Source organism: Vombatus ursinus, unplaced genomic scaffold, assembly GCF_900497805.2.
Source record: "Vombatus ursinus unplaced genomic scaffold, bare-nosed wombat genome assembly UNPS02009835.1, whole genome shotgun sequence".
NCBI classification, from domain to species: domain Eukaryota; kingdom Metazoa; phylum Chordata; class Mammalia; order Diprotodontia; family Vombatidae; genus Vombatus; species Vombatus ursinus.
The window spans coordinates 2,152,193-2,176,100 of NW_020949613.1; the positions used below are offsets into that span (position 1 = coordinate 2,152,193).

A 23,908-nucleotide genomic window follows, 5' to 3' on the forward strand; every position below is an offset into this window, starting at 1 on the left:
TTCTTTCTTTCTTTCTTTCTTTCTTTCTTTCTTTCTTTCTTTCTTTCCTTCATCTATTCATTTCAAGGACATTTAATGGACCTCTAAAACGAACCTTAATCCTCCACTCTCCCTCCATTTACTAACTGGTACCTGAAATTTTATGTTTACGGGAGGGCATAAGGAAGGATATAAGAAAAGTAAGACTGGCTACTATGACTCATTGAAGATCCTTGCCCGGTTGTAATGTTTATAATTTATTACCGATTTATAGGCAGCATGGCAGAGTAGATACAGTGTGGTACTTGGAGTCGGGAAGATTGGGGTACAAATACTCACTCCGTCTTTGGTACTTACTAGCTAGAGGTCCTAGCAGTACAAATTTCTAAGACTTCAAGTCAGAAACAATTTGCAATCTCTCCTGGTAGATAGAATCCCCAGAGATGTATCAGGAAATTCAGGTGGTCTTCTATTCACTATCTTGTTTAGAGTTCTTCAATGGTTTTGCTTCATTGTAATCTTCAGAGAGGGTTGAAGGGGGCTAGATAGCATATTCCTATTTCTTTTCCTTTTAAAAATTAATTGCTATTCTTAAGATCCTCTTCAATCTAGGAATAAAAATAACCACAACATGACAACAACAACTAAGTAGATTTATATAGCATTTCAATAAGTTTGCAAAGTGCCTATTCATGTTATCTATTTGATCCTCACAACGATCCTGTGAGGTAGATGCTATCATTATCCCTATTTTACAGATCAGCAAAGTGAAGCAGACAGTCTAAGTGACTTATCCAGTATCATACAACTTAAGTGTATGAGGTAGGATATGAACTCTAGTCTTCCTGACTTTAATTCCAATACATTATCTACTATATCACCTGAAGTTCACTGTCTGCAGAGTTGCTCAGGGTTTCTACAGTTGGCATATATGTGAAGGATTTTTACACCCCCCCTTTCCAGTCTATGACTAAGGCAAGGAAATATTATGAAGCTGTTGTTATTCAAGACTCAATATTTACCAGGTCCTTTGCAGACCTGAGAGACAGATGTAGTCCCTGAGGGTTTGATTTATGTGAAAACAGCATTTCCAGAATAGGGCTTATTTTTTATATTCCCAAAAGAACTGTAGTTTTAAGCAGCAAGAATGCACCCAACTTTTATTCAACTTGTATCTATTTGGAATAGTTTTATAAGTTTGTTTATTATTTCTTTGATTTTTTTAAAAATCTCATCTGGGTTTCTGTGTGTATGAAATACCATTTCCTGATGTTTTCGTGATAAGAATTCTCTTGGGCATGATGACAATAGTGACTGGCATAGATAATGGATACTATTTGTCTGGGTAAAGAAAACTGTTCGCATTTTAATGCTATGATACTAGAATTCAGTGAATGAATTTAAAAACTCCTGAACTTGAAACTGCAAATCTGTTATGTACAACTCGCTATTCCTTTTATATCTATAATAAAGTTATCATTTTTTCCTGTAAATTAAAAATAAAATAAATAACATTTTAAAAAGCCCTGAACTTTTACTGTAACTTAATTTCATTTTTTCCTCCCCCCAGTTTACCTTGGTGAGATTATTTCAGAAAGAAAAGTTGAATACAATTGACCTGAGATAAATATTTGAATACTTCAACTATAAAGCATATTAATTCACTTTTGATAATTTTATTTTTATGTTTTTGTTTATGCATGAAGACAAAACCTGGAGTAATTCGGCCAGTTTCAGTAAAATCCAAAATAGTATTGAGGAAAGAAGAGGAGGAGACATATGAGCCAAACCCTTTCAGTAAATACTTGGAAGAAAACAGTGGCCTCTTTGCTGGGCAGGTGAGTATACCTGATTGAATATATTTATGATGGCTAATTTCATAATCTGTTTCAGTCTCAGTTGTATCCACTGGAAGGGCAACATTGGAAAAAAAAGTTGTCTTTATTAGTAAACAAGCATAGAATGTGTTTACTCATTAGCATAATTTTTGAGGGAGGTTCAGAGATATTTTTTCTAAGAACTTTAACCCACTATTAGTTGATTGCATTGGAGGCCAAGGGATTATGGTAGAAGAGTAAGGATAGTTATGGCTTATATAATATAGTATTTTCTCTCTCAGATTATCATTATACCTCACTGAGATGCAGGATAGCATAATGGATAGAGCTAGTCCTGAAGTCAGGAAGACCTGGGTTCAAGTCTTGCTTCTGACATCTACTGGCTGTGTAGACCAGGCAAGTCTCTTGGCCTTTCAGTTCTCTAGCAAATCCCTAAGATTATACTTAGGAAAGAAGGTGCTTACCTACTTTGATAGAGGGAGTTTGCTCATTGATGAGTTCCTGATACCAATGAATTCACCTTGGTGAGTTCCCTAGCCATATTTTTCTTCATTACTTATAAAATAAGATGAAGATTGGCATAGATGAAAACAATTCTCTTCTTATAAAAACAAAGCCATGTAGCTTTTGATGAGAACTTTTTGATGAGCACTTTGAGTTGGTGACTTGAGTTCAAGTTACCTTAGTGTTTTAGGATTTAATTCATTTGCATAAAAATTGAGTTATATTTCCCTTATACCAATCATACATATTAGAGGATTAATAGATGGTCTATTAGCTACTTAGAAAAATTTCCAATTCTGAATCAATACTCTCTCATTCTCTCTATATGTATGTATGTCTGCATGTATGTATATATCAATATATTTAGGATATATGACTTCCTTATCATAGGGAACTCCAAGCATGGGAACTGTTTTCATCAATTAGTCTGTCTATGATTTAGAAAATCATTCATAGAGAATCTCTTGAGACATAAAGAATCCGTATGAGTAGCCCCAGGTCACGAATGGAGTAAATGTCGTAGGCAGGTTTTGAACCCAAGCCTTCTTGTCTGTAAGCCCCGTGCTCTAACTACTATTTCATGTTGTCTCTAAGATGACACGATTTCAAAAAATTGTCAAATTTGACATGATTTCCTCTTATTGATGAGAATATACTAAATATGGAAAGTCCCTCCCTATTTGAATTTTAAATTGGTTACTTGGAGGAAAAAGAAATACAAGAAGTCTTAGAAAGCCAAGAATTGATACAGTAAAGATTGAAGTGAACATTAAATCTTGGTACTTTAGAGTGTGATCATAGCCTTTTTACGTTTAGATGTGGTTTGGGTGAGAATCTTAGTGATAATTCATGTCATTATTTGCATAGGATGAGAGATGCTAAGATGCTAAACCAAAGTGAGATAGGAGATTGCCAACATTGGTCCTAAATCTCAATGTGGTCTTGAGGAAGTCAATTTTAATAACTTTCTCCAACATCAGTCTTCATTTGCATATTTTGTAAAATTGAAATTAAAATATTTGACATTTGTCTGTATATCTTATGAAGACTAGTGTGGGAGTTTACTAAGTGTTTGGGTCACTTAAATGCTAGTGATGCAAGTCATTGAGAACTGTGATTAGAGGTGATTTCTTCCATTGTTTATAGCAAAATATTTTCCTCAATTGAAATAAAATAGAGAAAATGTATTGATATGTTACCTTGCCACATTTAATTCCATATACTGTAGGAATTGTAATTCAAGTCAGTGAGCATATTTTCATCATCATCAAAACCACTTGTTTTTTACTATGTACATGGCACCATAATATTCTAAGATTAATCTGAAGTTTTAGACATTATAATGTTTTTGCAAAATGAATAAAACCAATTTAGAAAGCCATAGTATAGAAAAATAAAATGCTAAAATTTAAACTAAAACCTACCCGTTACCAAAAATCACCTGAGAATAAATTTTTTGTGAAGTGCCTAATACTATAAAGATAACAACTCATGATGATTTAGTTCTCTTGTAGCAATGCATGTGTTCAGATTTAGTAATTTTTCTAAAATAAGATACCTTGCAGAATGTCAAATTAATCTCTACATAATTTATCATGATTTAAATCAGTTCCAAATGAAGACTTCCATTACCAAGCATAAATACTTCTCGTCATTAAAAGGAAACAGCCTCATTGTTACCAAGTCTTCTTGCTTCTCTTTTCCATAGAATGGTTGTTAGGAACTCTCAACCAGATACTAGACAGGTCATTGATTTAAAGCTGAAAAGGACTTTAGAGATCATCTAGTTTTACTCTCCTCATTTTACAGTTGAAGAAACTTAAATTTTAAGTAACTTATCTGGGGTCACGTAGCTTGTAAGCATCTGAGACAAGATTCAAACTTAGGTCTTCCTGACTCCAAGACTAGTGCTCTATCCACTATAACACACTACCTTTTATTTGCACATTGCCAAAGAGTTGAGGGTTTGACAATGCGTAGACCAAATACTTAGAAAATCATGAAGGTTTTGGCTTTCTAACCAGATATTTTGGTGTCATGTACACAACACCTTAACCTAGGTTACTTCATGTTTGGATTTAGTCACCTTACTCTTATATGTTCCTCTAGTTTTAACTTGGAATCAAAGAAAGAATGGTATACTGACTGTGTCAAGATTAAACAATGTCATTACCATTTGTTATGAGAATGTACATAGATAATATCTTGTCTTGCTCTGTTGTTTAAGCACATGTAGAAATAATGAAACTGGGGGCATTACACATAAAAGTGACAAAGATTAATAATTATCTCCTCAATTAATTTAGAAATAATATTCTTCTTTATACTTGAATGGTAATTCTTTTATTTCTGGAATCCGCAATTGAAATAGTGGAATTTTTCAAATGGCATCAAAGACTGCTCATGAGTATAGACTTGCAAATGTAAACACTTAAGGTTTTTTTTAGGGGGAGGTATTGAAGAGGGGAAATACTTGTACTAAAAATTAGTACTTGATCCCAAGATTTATTATTACAAGACCTCGTATTTCATCCAAGTGACTATTGTGTTCCCCAAACTGTTGCTAGAGAATAAATTGAATAGTTCCAGACTCAGTTGATCTCATCCAACCATGTAATGGAAAAATCGTCAGCAAGACTGTTAGGCCAAATTGAGGTAGCTCATATTTACTAATCTTCTTGTTACCAGGGCCAGTTCCACTTGACAGGAGACAGTAGGGATAGAACTATGAAGAAGCAGTTCCAGTGCCATAAAATATGATTTCAAAACTCTGTTGCAAAATGTCTGACAGTACACATGATGAAACTAGGCAGAATTGTATTTATTGTAGTGTGAAAAGGACAGTCTTTTGAACTGAAGATGAACTTTGAGTACTAAAAGCAAAGTGTCAAAGCAAATCCATAATTAGATAACTGTGACTTATTAACCACCAACAGAAAGAGCTGTTGAGGAGGGTTGTACATGAGACAGAATATTCCACAAACACTTTCTGGCACACAGGCTAGCCTGCCCTGAAGATCACTTAAAAATATGGCATTCTCTTTTTGTCTATGAATTTCCTTTCATCTTCCTTCAAAGATCTCCATACTCTCCTTTGTAGATTTAGATTTATTATGATAGGATAAGGTTACTCTCAAGTAGAAACTGTCGATTAATAATTAAACATGGAGTTGACAAGCAGTAAATTGATTGAATCGATCTGTTGCTTAGGAGTCAAATAGATATAAAGCCATAGGAAATTAATTCAAAGCTGAATTTAAAAATACTGAATGAATTGCTTTTTAAAAATTCGATGAATAAGACAGAATGGATGCTTTTATGCTACTTTGTCTGATTACCCCAACTAGATCAAAGTTCTTTGGTGGGAAAACTATTGATTTTTATGAAAAGTAACTGATGACCCTTAGAAACACGTAAGAGAGCTAGATTATTCTCTTAAAATCAGTAAATTCAAGTTTCGAAATTTGAGTTGTCATTTCATTTCAATGAGTCTTAGAAGACACATAAGAGATGATACTATAGGTCTATGTATATATATATGTATAATGTATATGTGCATATAGGCTAGAATTTAAAATAAAGATTTTCATTTCTATTGGAAAGAACGCAGACTGTGGAGTCAAAGGAGCTGGGTTCTAATCCTGCTTCTGATGCTTACAGTGGACAAGTCATTTTGTCTGTTTACCTCTCAATAAAATAAGGTGGTTTAACTAGATGGCCTCTTAGGTCCCTGCTAGGATTCTGTGATCCCAAACCCTGCGCCATCTGCTTTACTTGGACAAGTTTCTTTATTTTAAGCAAGAAGTAAATATGATCTCTTTTCATTCAACCTTGTCTTTTTAATTTCCTCTTTTTCTTCCAATTTCTTTTTGGGGGATGGGGTTATGCTTAGGCACTTGTGAAAATTCCCATTTGGGTATATTTCTGGTTTAAACTTCCTTTTGCTCCTCCTCAAAGAACTTAAAAGGAGGTTTCTCAACATGATTTTCAACTTCATGCTATTTTCTTTTCCTCTTCTCTTCTGATTTTTCTTAGAGATCTGCACTACCTCCCCTCCCTGCCAAGCTCTCCCCGTTTGATACTCAACACTGATGGCAATGTGGGTGAAACTCAGCTTTCGACCTAATGATGCATCAAGCTGTTTTACAACTGTGACCTTCCTCTTCCCCTCCCTGGGTCATCCCTATGATAGTCTGTGGGCCAAATATACTCATTGGGCCCCCTTTTGGTGAAATTGTCAAGACTTTCCTTTCCCTCTTTCATGCTCTATATCAAAATATCATTTTTTTTTCAAATTTGCTTTTTAATTGAAATGTTTTGTTCAGCTTTGTCATAACATTATGTGTGTTTTAAATCACTAACTTTTGTTAAAAGCATTATATTTTTGAGAAAATGTTTAAATGATTTTTTAAAAAAATCTGGATGTTATTGAAGCTAGTTATTGGCTTATTTTTACAGGATGAGAAATTGAGCTCTCTCACATCTATCCCCATTTCATTTGCAAAGATAAGCTTAATGAGATGGCTTCTCAAAAATTTTACACGTAGTGTTTGGTTTACAATGTGGGATGTTTTATAAAAAAAGTGGTTTTTTTTTTCATAGATGCTGTTGGATATTTGACAGTGACTTAGGTTTATAGATTTAGATCTGGAAGATGCATTAAGGACTGTTTAGTCTAACACCCTCATTTTACAGATGAGGAAACTGAAGTTCAGAGAGGGTGAGTGAATTGTCCAAGGTCACATGGGTAGTGAGTGGAAGAGGTAGGATTTGAAACTGAGTCCTCTGACTCTAAGTCCACTATTCTTTCTATTATACTGCTTCTTCGTGAATACGGTAAACTAGTTTCCTATCTTCACCTTTTTGTTTCGAGACAAGTTTATTATTTTCTTTTTGGAGGGAGAGGCAATATGGGTTAAGTGACTTGCCCAGGGTCACACAGCTAGTAAATATCTAAGGGCCAATTTGATTTCAGGTCCTCCTGACTCCAGGGCCCATGTTCTGTCCACTGCACCACCTAGTTGCCCCAACAAGTTAATTTTTAAACCCACTTTTTATAGTTTTAATTAAAAAATATGTTTAGATTGAATTTTCTCTTTACCATGTATATGTAGGTTGTGACATTAGTTCTAGTGTACATTGCTCTATATTGTAAAGGGAAATCTGTCCTTTCTCTCTTCAATAGTTATTGATGTAGGTAAAAATAAAATGACATCACTTCTCTGAATTAAAAAAAAATAACACTCTGAGGTTCTTTGTCATGATGACTACTAGTTGAGTATTTGGTGCCTAATAACTATTTCTTAAATTTGCAGGATCCAGTCATGTAAATATTTGCTAGCAGTATATTTGTGGAGCAGTACTGTTTCTGTAAAAGTACTGTTTGTGATGGGCATCATGTGCTTTTCTTTCTTTTTTTTTTGCTAAGAGAGTTTCACTGTTACCATATTTTCAAGGTCATAGAGAGCTTGTGCACACTAATTCCAAAGAAATTATTCAATAAATATCTTTAAAGTTTTTTGTAAAAAAAATAATTCAACTATAGCCAGGATATGGATTATAAGCAAGTATTTGAGTGAATGATTTCAAATGTCTAAAATTTGTGTTCATATAGATGTTATAGAGTTTAAAATCTGATTTGCAAGTAAGGAAACATGATATTTACTTGGGTTCTAATTCATTATTGTTCTTAGGCAGAACATTATCTTTGGAATCAGTGAGAGCTATATCAGGGTTTATGTGTAAATTACAGTCCAAGAAATCATCTAGGAGGCTTAAGGACTTCTACAGTGTGAAAGATGTAGTATAGAGAGGGGTATAATGAGCAAAAAATTTAGTAACAAATACTATGTATTGATTTTTGGATAATAATCAATATTATGCCTATAAATAATGAATATTTTTTCTCAAGTAGAAAGTCAGGTGGCAGTGGACATAAGCACAAAATAATACCACAAAAAAGAAACTGTACCCTCAGCAACAGAAAACAACTAGCTTCCAAGGTGAGGGGTCATTTCCTAATCAGTTGTCTGTATACAGTTAGGTAATTTTCTTAGTAAAGATTAAATTTAATGACAAATTAGGAAAAAAAAACAGAAAATAGAGTGTGCAATAAAATTACTCTTATCTGACCTAGTGAAACAAACTATTGATTTTAAAATGAGAATATATAAAAAGAGCAGAGATTGATCAAGATAATTTTCATTTTCTTAGGAAGCTTAGTCAGTTGCAACAATACAGGGATAAGGAGAGCTGAGAATGCCTTTTGACCAGCAAACATTAGATCCTTTTACCAAGCTGAGTGATGTGGGAAGCAAGGGCAATAGAGGTTTAGAATGTGAACTTATTTATAAAATTCTATGAAGGAGGATGATAGCATGCTATGAAAATATAATTTCATTAAACAGTGAGAAACAAAGGAAGGAAAAATAATTTTATAGAAAACTTAAGCAGAAACCTGGTGAAGTCAAGTCATCCAGAGAGCATTTTAGGAAAGAAATCATGAAAGGGAGATGACAGATGATAAATCACACACACACACACACACACACTCACACACACATATGTATATGTACAGGTTATAATGACAAATTCTTAAACTGGTCTAGTGGATATTGAGCTAAAAAGACCTATATTTGAGGACTTCCTGGGACTTTCACTAGCCATGTCACTCTGAGAAGGTCACTTGCTTATCCTCTTTGAGTCACAGTTTCCTGATCCACAATAATAGAATCTGCCTCACAGGACTGTTGTGAGAAGAAAATGTATGTCATTGTGAGCTATTATTATTTTTGTTAATTTTATTAGCAATGATAAGGAGTCACCACATTTAGACTCTAACATCAGGGTCTCTGATGTGCTACTTGAGGCGGTAGTGAAAAAAAAAAACCATACCAAAGATGGGAAAAGAAACTAGAAGAGATAAAGTATAATCAGAGGGTACCTGAAATATCACATAGTTTTGAGGGATTAATTTTCAAGAGATCTGAAAAGAATAAACAAGTAATAATTAAACATCACTGTCAAGCATTAGGGAAGGGACTGGGAATACGAATTTTCAAGTGAAGTAATCCTGCCCTTAAGGAGCTCATATTCTAATAGAAAGAGACAAAACATGTTGGGGAATGGTGACCAGGTAAAGGAGTTTTAGCTGGAGGAATAACAGTAGTGATAAGGAGAGCCATTAGATAGCACTTTTTTTTTCCAGCAAATGTACCATTGATTTGACAAATGTTTCCAGAAAAAGAGGTGGGCCATATAGGCATAGGGAATAGGGAGTTTTGTTACATATGTGGCAACAGGGTAAAGGGAAAGAGATGCATGGTATGGATGGATAGATAGGATGTGGAGTAAAGTTGGGGTTGGCCAGATATAATGGGTTTAATTGAGTTTGAAATTGCTGTTTCCACCTGTCTAAATAACTCAACCTCAACTAGTGTTCCAAATATGAATGGATTAACTCCAATGGAGGTTGGAGATGGAGTGTCATCTCTGAAGGTATAATCTGTAGGGTGCTGTTACAGGAGAGATAGTGGGAATAGTTTGGCATATGGCAAGATGCCTAGTGTATATGGTTTGATGGGATGAAGAAAAATTATTATTAAATATTTGGAATATAATTACAGGCATTGCTACCAAGAAAGGTGATTGAGAAATCATCAATAAGTATGGATCCATGTTTCAAATTTCTGTAGAATACAAATACCAAGAGTATCCTGGATGAAGGTAGGAGAATGAAATAGGCAGACTTTTCAAATGACATTCTACAAAAGATCACACATGCATATGTGAGTACACACACACACACACACACACACATAGGTATTTACAATCAACAGTACATTGTACGAATGACTGTAAAAGGTCTCTACCTATTTTTTGTTAATTATAAAGAAGAAAAGCTTTTTACTTGTTAGAGAAAATGTCCTCTCTAATGAAGTGATTCCCATGCATGTGTTCTAATTATGGACAATTCCTTAAAGGAAGCAGTAACAGAAATGACATTGCTTGATGACACCTCTGCTTAGAAGTATGAAGAGGACCAAAAACAGGTCTATGCTGGCCAAAGCCAGTTTCCATCATTGTGAATGATGTCTGGTGAAGAGTTCAAGTAGAAGGAGCATTCCTTAAAGGTAGTGAGGTCCTTCAGGTGCCTTTGTTTGTGGTTAACATTGTGGAAGCTGTTTGCATCAGATCTTGAAATATCACTCAGAAGTGTGGCTAAAGAATATCTGTTGTTCATACCATACAGTTGAATGTTTAACCCACAGAAATGGCCCCTCGGTACACACTATGTCTTGGACAAGCTGCAAAAGGACAATGAACTGTGCCTAGAATTGATCAAGAGGTTGGGGCATGCTAGATTGCCTTTGGGAAAATTTGCTAAGATTTTAATGACCTCAAATTTCTTTTTTTTGGAGGGGGTGCTTACAAAATTACACCACATAGGTGACTCCTATTTTCAAGGTCATCCTTTGTGGGCTAAACACATTCTCTTTGGCACTGGATCTATTGATAATGTAATTATTCCCCACCCTTTCTTAGTATTCCTAGCTTTTCTTTCTGTTTCCCCAGATCATTAGCTTTACTAAAAGATTCACCACATACACCTTAGCTATCTCTTCTTCCCAAATACAAACTCATGAAAATAAATGAGAAGAGAAATAGAAAATGGAGACAAAGCACATATGAATATTAAATTTAAGACTTGGATGTTACCTGATTATCATTGGACTTAGTTCTACTTTAAGCCTTGGCAAAGGGCTGACTTGGAGGGAAAAAACTGAAAGGATCTGTGTTTCTTCTTAGGAGCAGTTAGGTGGCACAGTTAATAAAGTGCGAGGCCTGGAATCAGGAAGACTCATCTTCCTGAGTTAAAATCCGTTTTCAAGCACTTATTAGCTATGTGACCCTGGGCAAATCATTTTACCCTGTTTGCCTCAGTTATCATCTGCAAAATGAGCTGGAGAAAGAAACGGCAAGCCACTCCAGTGTCTTTGCCAAGAAAATCCCAAATAGGGTCATGAAGAGTTGAACACTACTGAACAGGAAATGCTTTTTATTATAAAAGTTATAAGGTTTGTGCCATACAATAAACTACCAGTCATACGATGGTCATAATTAATATCTTTCATTTCATTCTTAACCATGCTTCCCAAGCTGTTGGTACCCATTCTCACCTCTAGATTGTTAGCTCAGGGATTTGGCCATTTTTTTTTCTTTTTGCATGTGCTATGCAACCAGGTCCAAACTCCTATAATTACAGAGCTTGGTATATTTTATTAAAGCATTAAAAAACTTTAATAGTTCTCCTAAGGGTTTCTTTTCTTTTTGCCTTTTCCCCACATTTTTCAAGGCAGGCAATACATTTCAAGATTGTTTGGTGTTAGTGTCATCAAAAGAGATGCATAAAGTGTCTTTAAATTGAAATAAAACACCAAGTTTGCTATGAAAGAAATTATTCATTGCACATCTTCTCTTGTGGCTTTTGCTTCATTTCTGGCAAACACTGCTTTTTATTCTTCTTTTCTGTTAAAAGTTCAGACAGTTCCATGAGTTTGGTTCATTTCCTTCTTTAACATGAAATTCTGATAGCGATACTTGCAAGAGATTTTGTGAATACATTTTGCTCTTTTGTCTCTCTGAGTTGTTGTGTTTCTAACTGCCTGGCTGTGAACTAGAAAAAAAATCATTGCAGAATAATGATGGGTTGATTTAAATTCCTTGACTGAGACAGCTGTGGATTTAAAGAATAAAACCTCAGGATATTAAAAACTTTAAGATGGTTATTTTAAAATAAAGATAAAACCTTTTTAGTCATTGCAAGCAATCTGAATCCTTGATGCAGATGCTTTAGTGATAAAGAATTTTGTTACTTGGTGCAATTTGTGATGGTGCAGTATAATGAACATCAAACATGTACATGGTCTACTCAGATTTGTAAAGTAATAAAAAGATCTATTTAATTTTTGAAGATGTTTACCCATTTTTCTAGACTTGATGCAGTATGTATTGATGTTAAGGGGAGAGAATATCCTGTCCTAAGTTATATCTTACTCAAATGCAATCACAATCCTGGTTTACTCCTAGTTGTCCAAACAGATGAGTGCTCTTGAATCATTTAGTGAAACATAAGACAGAAGACAAACATTTTTTCTTTTTTTTACTTGCAGGAAAGGTGTTCTTATTGTAGGATACCTGATATAATAATAAAAATGACATTTTATATATTGCTTTATTGGTGAGGAAGTATACTCATCTCAATAACTCATGATACGGACAGTGCCAGTATTATGATCTGCATTTTACAAATAAGAAAACCAAGAGCAACTCATGAACTAGAAAATATTGGAGCTGGAATTTGAACGCAAGTTTTTTGACTATGAGTTCCACATTCTTTCCATTATAACATGCTGATTATAGGTGTCTACAATGAATCTTCAGGAATTCAATGGTTCTTTGATTCTGTCAAATCAATCCATCAACAAGCATGTATGAAGTACTTATTATGTACAACTCAGTCAATAAGTACTTAAATACCTGCTACATGCCTGATGCTGAAGATGCAAAGTAAGAGAAAAAATAATCTCTGCTGACAAGTAGTTTAGTATTGGGGGAGACAACATGAAAACAACTATGTACAAACATAATATATAAAGAATAAGAGGGAGATAGTTTTATAGGGAAGACATTAGAGTAAAGGAGAATCAGACTACTTGCAAGGTGTGACAAATTATGACAAAAATTAGACAGTCCTAGCACTCAAGAAGTTTGCATTTTAATGGGGGAGAAAACATGTGCAAAATAGGTATACATTAGGCTCATATAAAATAAATACAAGGGTATATTTTCATGAGATGAAGGCACAAGCAGCTGAGGGCATCAGGAAAAACTTCATGTAGAAGGTGTTACTTGAACAGAGTTTTGAAGGAAACAAGAATTCTGAGAGGCCAAGGTAAGGAGGGGAAGGATTCTCATCATGGAAGAGAACAGGGGCAAAGAAGTGGGTGATTTAGTATGATTTGTGAGGAAGAGCAAGAAGATAAGTTTGAATGGATCATGGGGTATAGAAAGGGGAGTCATATATAAAATACTGTTGGAGAGGTAGCTTGGAGTCAGACTATGAAGAATTTTGAAAGCCAAAGGAACTTAAAATTGAACCTAGAGTCAATAGGATTGGAGTTTATTGAGTCAAAGTGACATGGTCCAACTTGCACTTTAAGAAAATTACTTCTGGAACTGTGTAGAGGGGAGGGATTTGAGGCCAGATTACCTATTTAGAAACTATTATCATAATTCAGATGAGAATTGATGAGTAACTGAACTAGGGTGGTAGCCATGTGAATAGAGAGAATGGAATGAATATGAGAGACAACTTATTAGATATATGGCATGGAGGAGACCAGAGATCCAAAGATAATGCCGGAATTGTGAATCTGCGTAAGTAAAAGGATGATGGTGCCCTCAACAGAAAAAGGGAAATTCAGAAGAGTAGTGGAATTTTGGGGAAAGACAGTGAGTTCTGTTTTGGCATGTTGAGTTTAAGATGTTTGTGGAACATCCACTTTGAAACACTATCCAATAGATACTGGGGGTGTATGATTGGAGCTGAAGAGAGAGAGTAGGGCTGGATAAATATAATTGAGAGTCATATGCATTGAGATAATAATTAAACTGATGAGGTCACCAGGTGAGAGAGTTTAGAGAGAACAGAGAAGAGTGACTAGGACAGAGCACTGGGTTATACTCACAGTTAGCTACTGTGATATTGAAAATGATCCAGCAAAGAAGACAGAAAAGGCATGGTCAGATAGATTAGAGTAGAATCAAGATAGAGCAGTGCCAAGAAAAGTTTCCAAGAGTACCCAAGAAGAGTAGATGTTTACTAGTATCAGATGCCACAGAGAATTTGAAAAGGATGAAGAATGAAAAAAAAAAACCTCTCAGATCTGTCAGGAAGAGGTCACTTTAGTTGGCAGTTTTGGTTGGATAGAGCAGTTACAGTTGAGTGATGAGTTCACAAGCTAGATTGTCAAGGGTTAAGGAATGAGAGGAGAAAGACAGACAACAGATGTAGACAAGTTTTTTCTTTGAATTTGTCTGTGAATGGGGGAGAAATAATTGAGTAATAGCTTGAAGGTATGGCAGTAGTTCATTTGATGAATGGTATATCTGTATCTATAGATAAATATACACACATACATATATTTTTGTATAAAATATACACAGAAGTTTATACGCATATCCAAGTATATACACTAACATATGTACACACATATGTATATCTGTGTATTATATGACACACATATATGCATAACATATATACATACACATATGCATGTACATATTGGTCTAGGACCAGGATTCTTCAATTTCCTGCAATAGGGATTAGTTTTACCTAAAAGGTAACATAGTCGTCTCTGGGGCTTTATTAGCCCCTGTATCCCTCGGCAGCTTCCAGGTCATCTGAGGACAAAAGAGTCCCACCCACATGGATTCAGCCCGCCCAACTTGGTAGATTTCTGAAGCTCATATGAGACACCATATTCTGCCCTGATAACCAGACAGGTTTCTTATGGAGAATTGTGAGTACTTCATTTTGTCCCAATATTGAACCTGAATAAGTACCTAGTGTTAAGTGTGCTCTGAAAACACACACACACACTCACACACACACATGCACACATACCACATGAGTGTTTGCAAAGTGCATTATATATGTTAACTAACTCTTTAAGTCTCCACATATGTTCTCTTCAATAACATGCCTATTAAAGGTATACTAATGCACTGTGTGTTGGGTTGGTAGAGTTGTGAACTGGTCCAACCATTCTGAAGAACAGTTGGGAACTATGATCAAAAGACTATCAAACTGTGCATACTCTTTTACTCAGTAATAACATTACTAGGTCTGTATCCCAAAGAAATCAAAGAAAAGGAAAAAGGACTTACATGTACAAAAATATTTATAACATCTTTTTTTTGTGGTGGCAAAGAATTGGAAGTTGAGGGATCGTCTATCAAGTGGAGAATGGCTAAACAAGTTGTAGTCTATGATTGTGATGGAATCCCTATTGTGCTATAAGAAATGATTAGCAGGATGGCTCCAAAAAAACCTGATGCAAAGTGAAATCAGCAGAACCAGGAGAACATTATGTAGAGTAACAGAAATATTGTAATGATGATCATCTATGAAAGACTCCTCATCAGGACAATGATCCAAGATAATTCCAAAAGGCCCATGATGAAAAATGCTATCCACCTCCAGAGTGATGATGAACTCTGAGTACAGATTGAAACATACTTTTTTTTCCTTTTTTATTTTTCTTTTTTTTTTGCAATGTGCTAATATGGAAATGTTTTTGCATGACGTTACATGTGTGACTGATATATTACTTGCCTTCTCAATGTGTGGGCATATGGCAGAAGGGAGGGAGAGAATGTGGAACTCAAAATTTATAGAAATGAATGTTAAAAATAAATTTTAAAAATTAAAGAAAAAAGAAAAACATATCTATTAAGTTGGTGAGCTATATTCACAAACCTGTTGCATTGGTAGTTAAAGCAGATAGCATATCTAGTCTTTAGGCTAGAAACTGCCAACCCATTTTTATGGCTTAATCCTAAAACACCATTCCTTGACTAATCTTACAAAGTCTCTGTTAACAAAATCTTTGTTAAGAAACCAGAATCAGGAATCAACCCTTACCTTGTTTCTTTTGAAGAATCCTTGCAAGTTTATATTTATATTTATATATATATATATATTTATATTTATAACACAGAACCTATATAAATTATTTTCAGGAATACACATTCCAGTAGCTACATATATTTTACTCCTTTCATGCAACATCATGTATTACTGCTATGATTTGTCTGTAGATTTGAAGATATGATTGAAGGTTTTAAAAAGAGAAAGGAAGGGAAAAGAGGGATGCTCAGATACAAATCAGATGCCATGGAGATCAATAAGTAGGCTACAGAAGAAACTAAACTGATGGAGGCCAAAAAAAATACCCATCACCTCACCCTGGCACAGAGTTTGGGTAATGAACAAAGTGAACTTAAGATCTAACTAAAGGTAGTAAACAAACTTTGTGGGTATCTCCAATGGGACACAGCCATGGAAGGTACACCAAAAGATATGGATTAAATAGGAACAGTATAGTTTATGTTACCCCATGTGAAATGTATATAAAATTGTTTGGAGATTAATAAAGCTGAGGAAGAAAGCATGGTGGAGAGGTTTTAGGTGAAGATAAAATGGGGAAGAAAGAAAGATAGTGTTATTATGGGAATGTACTGCAGACTGACTGGCTGTATATAGTAAAACAATGACCAATTTGTAATGTGGATCACTAATCTGACACAAAACAGGGTAAATAATGGTGATCTGCTAAAGGTTTCTCTCTGCTGAAGGCAGAACATACAATAAATATGTATCTTATCTTACCTATTATTTCACATATCCACCTTTCAAAATGGAGTTATGATAAGAGTTGTTATTCTAGATCTTATGCTAATCCACAAGAAGAAACTGATTGGTGAAGTGGAAACCATGGAAATCTTGGGAAAAGGGAACCTGCCATCCTAGTATTTATGATTAATAAGGAGAATAGTGGCTTCCAGAAAGTTCAGGAAAAGGATAAGGACTTTCTCCTGGCCTGAAACTGTAGAAGGCAAGTTGACTTTAAGAGGAGCAGGAAGCTGTCATGGGTGAAATTCTGAGAATGAAGTCCTGAGTGATCCAAATGAGAAAAAATAACCACAAGGTAGTTACATGGAGAATTTTCTGATGAGATCAAATTTGGAATTTCCTCTTTAATCATTTATTTAGCACCTACTGTGTATAAGATATCATGTGATATGTTAACGGTTAAAAAATTGCAGGTCAACTCAAGATAAATTGAGAGATGGAAAAAAGGGTATGTATAATTGTATAGTGGTTATGTATAATTAACAGCCTAATATCGACAAAGGGTCAGGGAGGATCATTGGCATGAAATATATCAGATAAGTGATTAAAAAACAAACCAAAACAAAAAACTGGTTTTGTGATTATTTTCATTGTAGGTAGCTCTTGTTACTTCTGCCATACAGATTGGCATGTTCTCTGTACCTTTCAATTTTAATCAATTCTCTGGGGAACTGAGAAATTACATGATTTGCTCATGATCACACAAGTATTATGAGACAGTGGTAGCTATGCTGTATGATGCGTATCTTCCTTTTGGTCTGTTAGCATACATAGGTTTTGGTAGAAGAGGCACAATGACCATCTATCTCTCGTCTTTCAGCCTCACATCTCCTCCACTCCTACAGTTATAGTGACACACCTATCTGAAAATATATTAAATATAAATGCATGAAATATATTATCAAGTAAATACGTGGCTAGAAATGTGATAGGGAGGTAGTGTAATGGGAGTTAGATATAGATACCAAATAGACAGCCTGTCTGCTATGTTGGTACCTGTATAATATCAATTGTCCTAGAAGAAAGCCTTTACCCCAGTGGGCAGACAACCTGATTTGTGAAAGGACATTAATAAGAGGCATAGGAGATGAATACACATGGATGGGTTGTGATCTAAATAACTGCAGCCACAGAACCAATCATCCACATTGATGAGGTTACAAATCCATTGAAGTATGGAAGTTTCATATGGTCATTGACAGAAAGGTTCTCATTTTGGTTTTGGTCTGCTTAGCTGTCAGCTCACTTCACGCGGAATGGGATTGAGGTGCAATGCATGAGAGTATAGCAGGAAATCTCCAAGTCTGGGTCTTCTATTTAGGACTGAGAAGTTTGTCTGCATTTTAGCCACTGTAGGTAGCAGGAAGAATGTTACATATTTTAAACTGTGGGTGAGATTAAAGTAGTATTTTAATGAGGAAAGAAATTTAAAAGTCATAGTGAGTATAGGTAAGTTCAAAAGAGGCTCATTCTTTTAGGAAAAATTGAAAGCTTCCTTCCTTGCCCAAAACTCAAGAGAAAAGATCTTTAAAATATTGAGACATGAAGAGAGAAAAAACATATGCCAGAAGGGTCAAGTAGTCCTCAGAAAAGAAAATATGAACTGGTGATGAAAAGGGGGAACTGTCTAGAAAGGCCTTTTAAGTCACTAGACAGCAAAAATACGAAATTATATGGAACAAGGAAAAAGAGAATCTTTCAGTGATGTCTTTAATAGTTATGGATTTTCAGATTTTTTCTAATTAATACTTCAAAATTAATTAAACCCTCAGGCATATCTCTGCCACAATGGTTTCCGGATTTTGAAGAAGCTTTTCATATGTCCTTTAATGTGCCTTTAGACTTTAGTGCAAACAGAAGGCCGTGGGCTCTGCTTCACAACAGATAGAGTAACTTGATGCGCTTTCTAAATAACTTATCATAGTTCTCCATATTGACCAAAAGACACTTTTTAAAAATTTTACTTGACTATAGAAAAAATAAGTAATTGATTATGAGAGGCATTAGGACATAGTGACTGCAGAGCTGGTCTCAGAGCCAGGAATATCTGAGTTCAGGTCCTGACTCTGACATATACTGGCTCTAGGATGTTGGGTAAGTTACTTAACCTCCTAATACTCAAGGTCATTCTCTTAGACTATAAATTGCAATGAAAGGAGCCTCCTTGCATTGATAAATGGAATTGCCTCATCTGCAACCTTAAACCAATGACACCAGAGGTTCAGTCACTAGCCCTGCAGAAAAAGCACATGTACAATATTGATTTTTCTTCAGTAACAAAGGAAGGGCCTAGATGTACTAGCAGGAACTTTTGTTCAACTTTTTTTCTAGTAGTTTTCAAAAATTGTTAGGTCCTAGAAAATTCAACCTAGGTCACATAGCCATGGTCAGAAAAAAAAAAACAAAAACATTTGTGGTTCCTAATCCTTGATCTTCTTCTCCTCTTATCTCTGCTCTTTTTCTCGAGACCTGATCTCAAGAATCCTCTAATGAACTAACTTATGATGATAAGATCAAAGTATTCCTTCTCCCTTAGGAAAGAACATATGTCGGGATTCCCTTCTCAAATATAAATTCTCTTGAAAATAAACAGAAACAAAAAGAAATAAAAAAGAGAGATTAAAGTGTGTGTGTGTTGTGTATGATTATATTTTCAGAAGTGAAGAAAACTTAAAAGATTTGTTTGTTGGCTGATTATACTTTTACTAAGACTGTGATTTTAAGCCTTAGACAAAAGGGTTGATTTGAAGAAAAGAAAAACTGAAGGAACATTTTTTTTATTACTATAGTCATAGAATTTGTGACTTAACAACAAGCCACCTTTATGCCAAGGTCATGATGAATACTCTTCATTTTACTCTTAATAGTGTTTACTAAGCTGCTCCTATTTTATTCCTTGAGATTGCTAGCTTGGGGCAGGGACTTAGTCTTTTATTGTTGTTAATGTCCTCATTCTTTTGTAAGGCACTGCCATAGCTACAATATTGAAAAAAGAAGCAGTATAAATGTGAAGTAATGGTTACCCTTAAATAATTGGAATTTCTGTTGGTTTTAATCCTAGGCATACCTTTCTAGGTATGTTAGAAAAACCAAGTTGTTTTGCTATTAAGGGAGCTCATACTTGGACATGTAGAACATACCTTTTGGTTCGTATTCTCTTCTCCAGGTGCATTTTGTTAAACTTTGTGTGGTTCATTTAAGTGATCATTTGTTATTTACCTTTTTTTCTTTAAAAAATTATGTTCAGGACACTTATGATATTCAAGTCTAACATCTGTTTCAAAAGCCTCTCCTACAGAGGCTATGGGTTACTGTTACTGTAGGTTTAAGAGCCAAGTTGAATGCTGTGAATGATAGTTTTAAATGTTGATTTTGGGGCTACTATTGAGTGATGGCATGAGAGAAAGTGATGATAAGGTTTTCCTGTTCAGACTGGAGATAAAATGGTGACGACAGAGAGATGGAGGATATAGGGGTCTTTTTTCTTTATGAAATTTCTAAAACCTTCATCTTGTCAAGAGGATTCATTCTTTCAGAGACTTCATTTTTTTTTTTATTCTGAAAAAGTTGAATGATATGGGATTGTTTTCAGAAGTGAAGAAAAGTCATATGCAATTAATTATAGTGATTAGTAGAGGTGGGTCTAACTATAATCATGCTCAAAGCTAAAATACTATAAATGATTATTATGTCTTTGTGTTATTACTGATTATATTACTAATAAATTATATAGCCAGTAACCTTAATATTGAATAAATCTTACTAGCTTAGAGGTTTTGATAGAAAGAGAAAGATGAATAGCTGCTTATATAAGAAGCTTTCTTCAGTTTATTAAGTGAAATATTGAATAAAACTGGTGTGGGGCTCTGATCAACATATTAACCAAAGAGAGATGTTGAAATTCTCTTAATTAGTGAAAGCATATATAAATAAATAACTCAAGATTACCCTAGAGTTTTGGATGACAAGATTAAATATGAGAATGAGTCAAGTAACAGGCTGAAGGGAAACTGGAAAATACAGTTGATGCCCCCAAGACTTGCACATGCACATGGAGCACATCTTCCTTGACTTTGCTACATTATCAAGAAGAAGGCGAGAGACACATAAAGCTTCTTTAAAATAAAACACAATACCAATTTTTATAGAAGTGATTATTCATAACTTGCCTTTACTTTTCTTGAAGACATTGCTTTTTATTCCTCTTGTTTGCTGAAGTCCAGAAGGCTCCATGAATTTGATCCCTTTGCTCCATTTGCCATAGATTTCCTGGATATCTTTTTTGGGTATCCTCACTTTTTTGTCTCTCTTCCCAAATTGATGGGTATCTGGCTACTTGGCTGTGAGCTGGAAAGGAAAACATGCACACACACATACACACACACAGACACCCACACACACATAATGCACACACAAATTCATTGCAGAGCATTGATGGGTTAATTTAAATTTCTTGATTAATATAGCTGTGGATTTAAAAGAATACAGCCTCAGGATAAAACAACAACAACAACAACTTTAAGATGGTTCTTTAAAAAACAAGGCTAAAGCATTTTAATTATTGCAGATAATCTTAGTACTCAATTTGTTTGCTTTAGAGATATAGATTTGGTTACTCATTGCAATTTGCGATGTTTTAGTGTCATGAACATCAAATGTGTACATGGTCTGCTCAAACTTTCAAAGTAATAAAAATTCTATTTCATTTTGGATGATGTTTTCCATTTTTTTCTAGACTCTGAAGCAGAGAGAATCAGTGTTGTATGATGGATAGGATCTGACCTTGGAGTCAGGAAGATCTGGGTTCAAGTAAAATCTCTGTCATATCTTTTCTGTTACCAAGGACAAGTCACAACCTCTTGTTTACTTGGGCAGCTCTCTAAGATCATAATTTGTGGAGTTTCCTAATGGAGAAACTTCCTATAATAATGAAATCACAGACATAGTTCTAATCCTTGATCAATGAAATAAGTGTGGCTGTTTGGTGGAGAAAATGGCCTGTACTAATGCCCAGATTCCATTAAAACCCTGGTTTTCTCCAAGTTTTCCAAACAAATAAGAGTGCTAATGAAACATTTGATAAAGAAAAAAGACTGAGGACAAGTCTTTACCTCTTTCCCTGCTTGTAGGAAAGATGTTCTTACCATAGTCATCTGGATAGAGTAATTTAACTACTCATATTTATATAGTACTTTGTAGTTGAGAAAGCATGCTCCTGTCAATAAGTTCATGAGATAAGTAGTGAAAAGCATTATTATTCCCATTTTACAAATAAACAGAGGCTTAGCACAATGAAAAATGTTTCCCAATCATAGAACAAATAAATGCTTGAACTGAAATTTGAACGCAAGTCTTCTAACTCTAATTCCAATTTCCCCCTGCCCCGACTAGAGCATTCTGATTAGAAGTATTTATGATATACCAATGCATCTATAATTCCTTTGTTGTCCAGTCCTTAATTAGGAACAAGCCATGCCAGATGAATCTCATTTAGTTGTGATTTTGGGGTTTTTTTTTGGTTGTTGTTGTTTCGGACAAGGGCTTTAGACAGATAATGACATGACAAAACAAAATAGTACCCCTGGATATCAGCAACGTACTTTATAAAGTCTCTCACAACATCCTTGTGGCCAAGATAGAGATATATGGGTTGAATGATAGAAAGGACACTTGAAATTATGTCATATGAGGATTTGTTAAAGAAATGGAGATTGTTTAGAAGGGATAAGGAAAGATTTTGGTAGGAAATGGTTTCTGTTTTCAAATACTTGGAGGGTTGTGACATAGACGAGAGACTGGACTTTGCTTGGTGATAAGAAGATTGAATTACTATTAATAGAAAGAAATGACAGGAAGGTAGATCTGGGTTAAATATAAGAAACAACTTTCTATGGTATCTGCCTAAGAGATGTAACATGATGTAATGAACAAAGTGTTGTATTAGGAGTTAGAAGAGACTTGTGTTTGAATTTCCCCTCACCTGAGACAGCTAGGTAGTACAGTATAAAGTGCCCTGGGAGGACCTGAGTTCAAATCTAGCCTCATATATTTATTCTGTGTGATCCTAGCCCATCATGTGACTTCTATATACCTCAGTTTCTTCAACTGTGGAACGGCAATCATATTAGCATCTATATTTATAAAGTGTTTAGCACAGTGCCTAAGCACATGATAGGTGCTTAATAAATGCTTATTCCTTTGGTTTTGGGAATTTTTCATTCTCCTTTTATTATTTGGGACTCAGGGCCATTTCCCCTACAATTTTTGGTTAACTGAAAATCTGTTTTAATATTAACCTTTCCTGATCAAAACCTGTCCCATGGGATGTAAAAATGTCCTTAAAAACCTTAAGTATTCCTCAGATAAGAAGTCAGAAGAAGACTCTCAAAACTGTCCCTGACACCTTGGTGACATGTAAATCCTCTTCCTTAGTTAGCCTAATTGTGAATCCCCTAAATGTAGTTTAATCTGTAACTTGATTTAATTTACCTGTTGTTTGACAAAGTTTGTTTCTTTACGGGATATATGGGATTAAACTCTGTTTAAATTTGTTCAACTTTATGACATTAAGGAAGGAAATCCATGGGATTATGGATCTATCTCCTCATTCATTTTTTACAGCCTAAGAGTAATGTACAAGATTGCAATATGTAAAATATCTATTTCTCTGCCATTCTGACATAAGTTTTCCTAGAAGAAGCCTTGTTAGAATCCTCATGATTGTTCCAGTTTTCTTTGAGGCCTGAACCTATGGTTGGGCATATTAATAAAACCTAGGTTTTTACCTCAAGAATTTTTGTGTTTTGTTAAATATATACTTGGCAGCAGTTACCTACCACATGAACTCAAATAGGAAATATTTCTCCCATGACATCTACCTCCTTCCACTTACTAGTAAGTCACTTACTTGTGACAGTCATTTAACTTTTATGAACTCCAATTCCATCATCAAGAAACAGGGACAGTATAAACCTGTAGTGCTTACTCCACAGGATTGCTGTGAGGAGCAAATTAGACTATGCACCTAAAGCTGTGCAAACCTTAATTCATTATGTGAATGTCAGCCATCATTATTATTAACACCTGCAGCTGTCTGAACATAGAATTC

General features: G+C 34.8%; 1 protein-coding gene across 1 annotated transcript in view; it reads left to right on the plus strand.

Moving 5' to 3' along the window:
• MLIP (muscular LMNA interacting protein) overlaps positions 1–23,908 on the plus strand; it is a 217,294-nt gene that overhangs the window by 114,401 nt on the left and 78,985 nt on the right. The window contains exon 9 of the mRNA XM_027852985.1: positions 1,686–1,817. Within this exon, the coding sequence (XP_027708786.1) occupies positions 1,686–1,817 (132 nt within the window). The remainder of the gene's footprint in view (positions 1–1,685; positions 1,818–23,908) is intronic.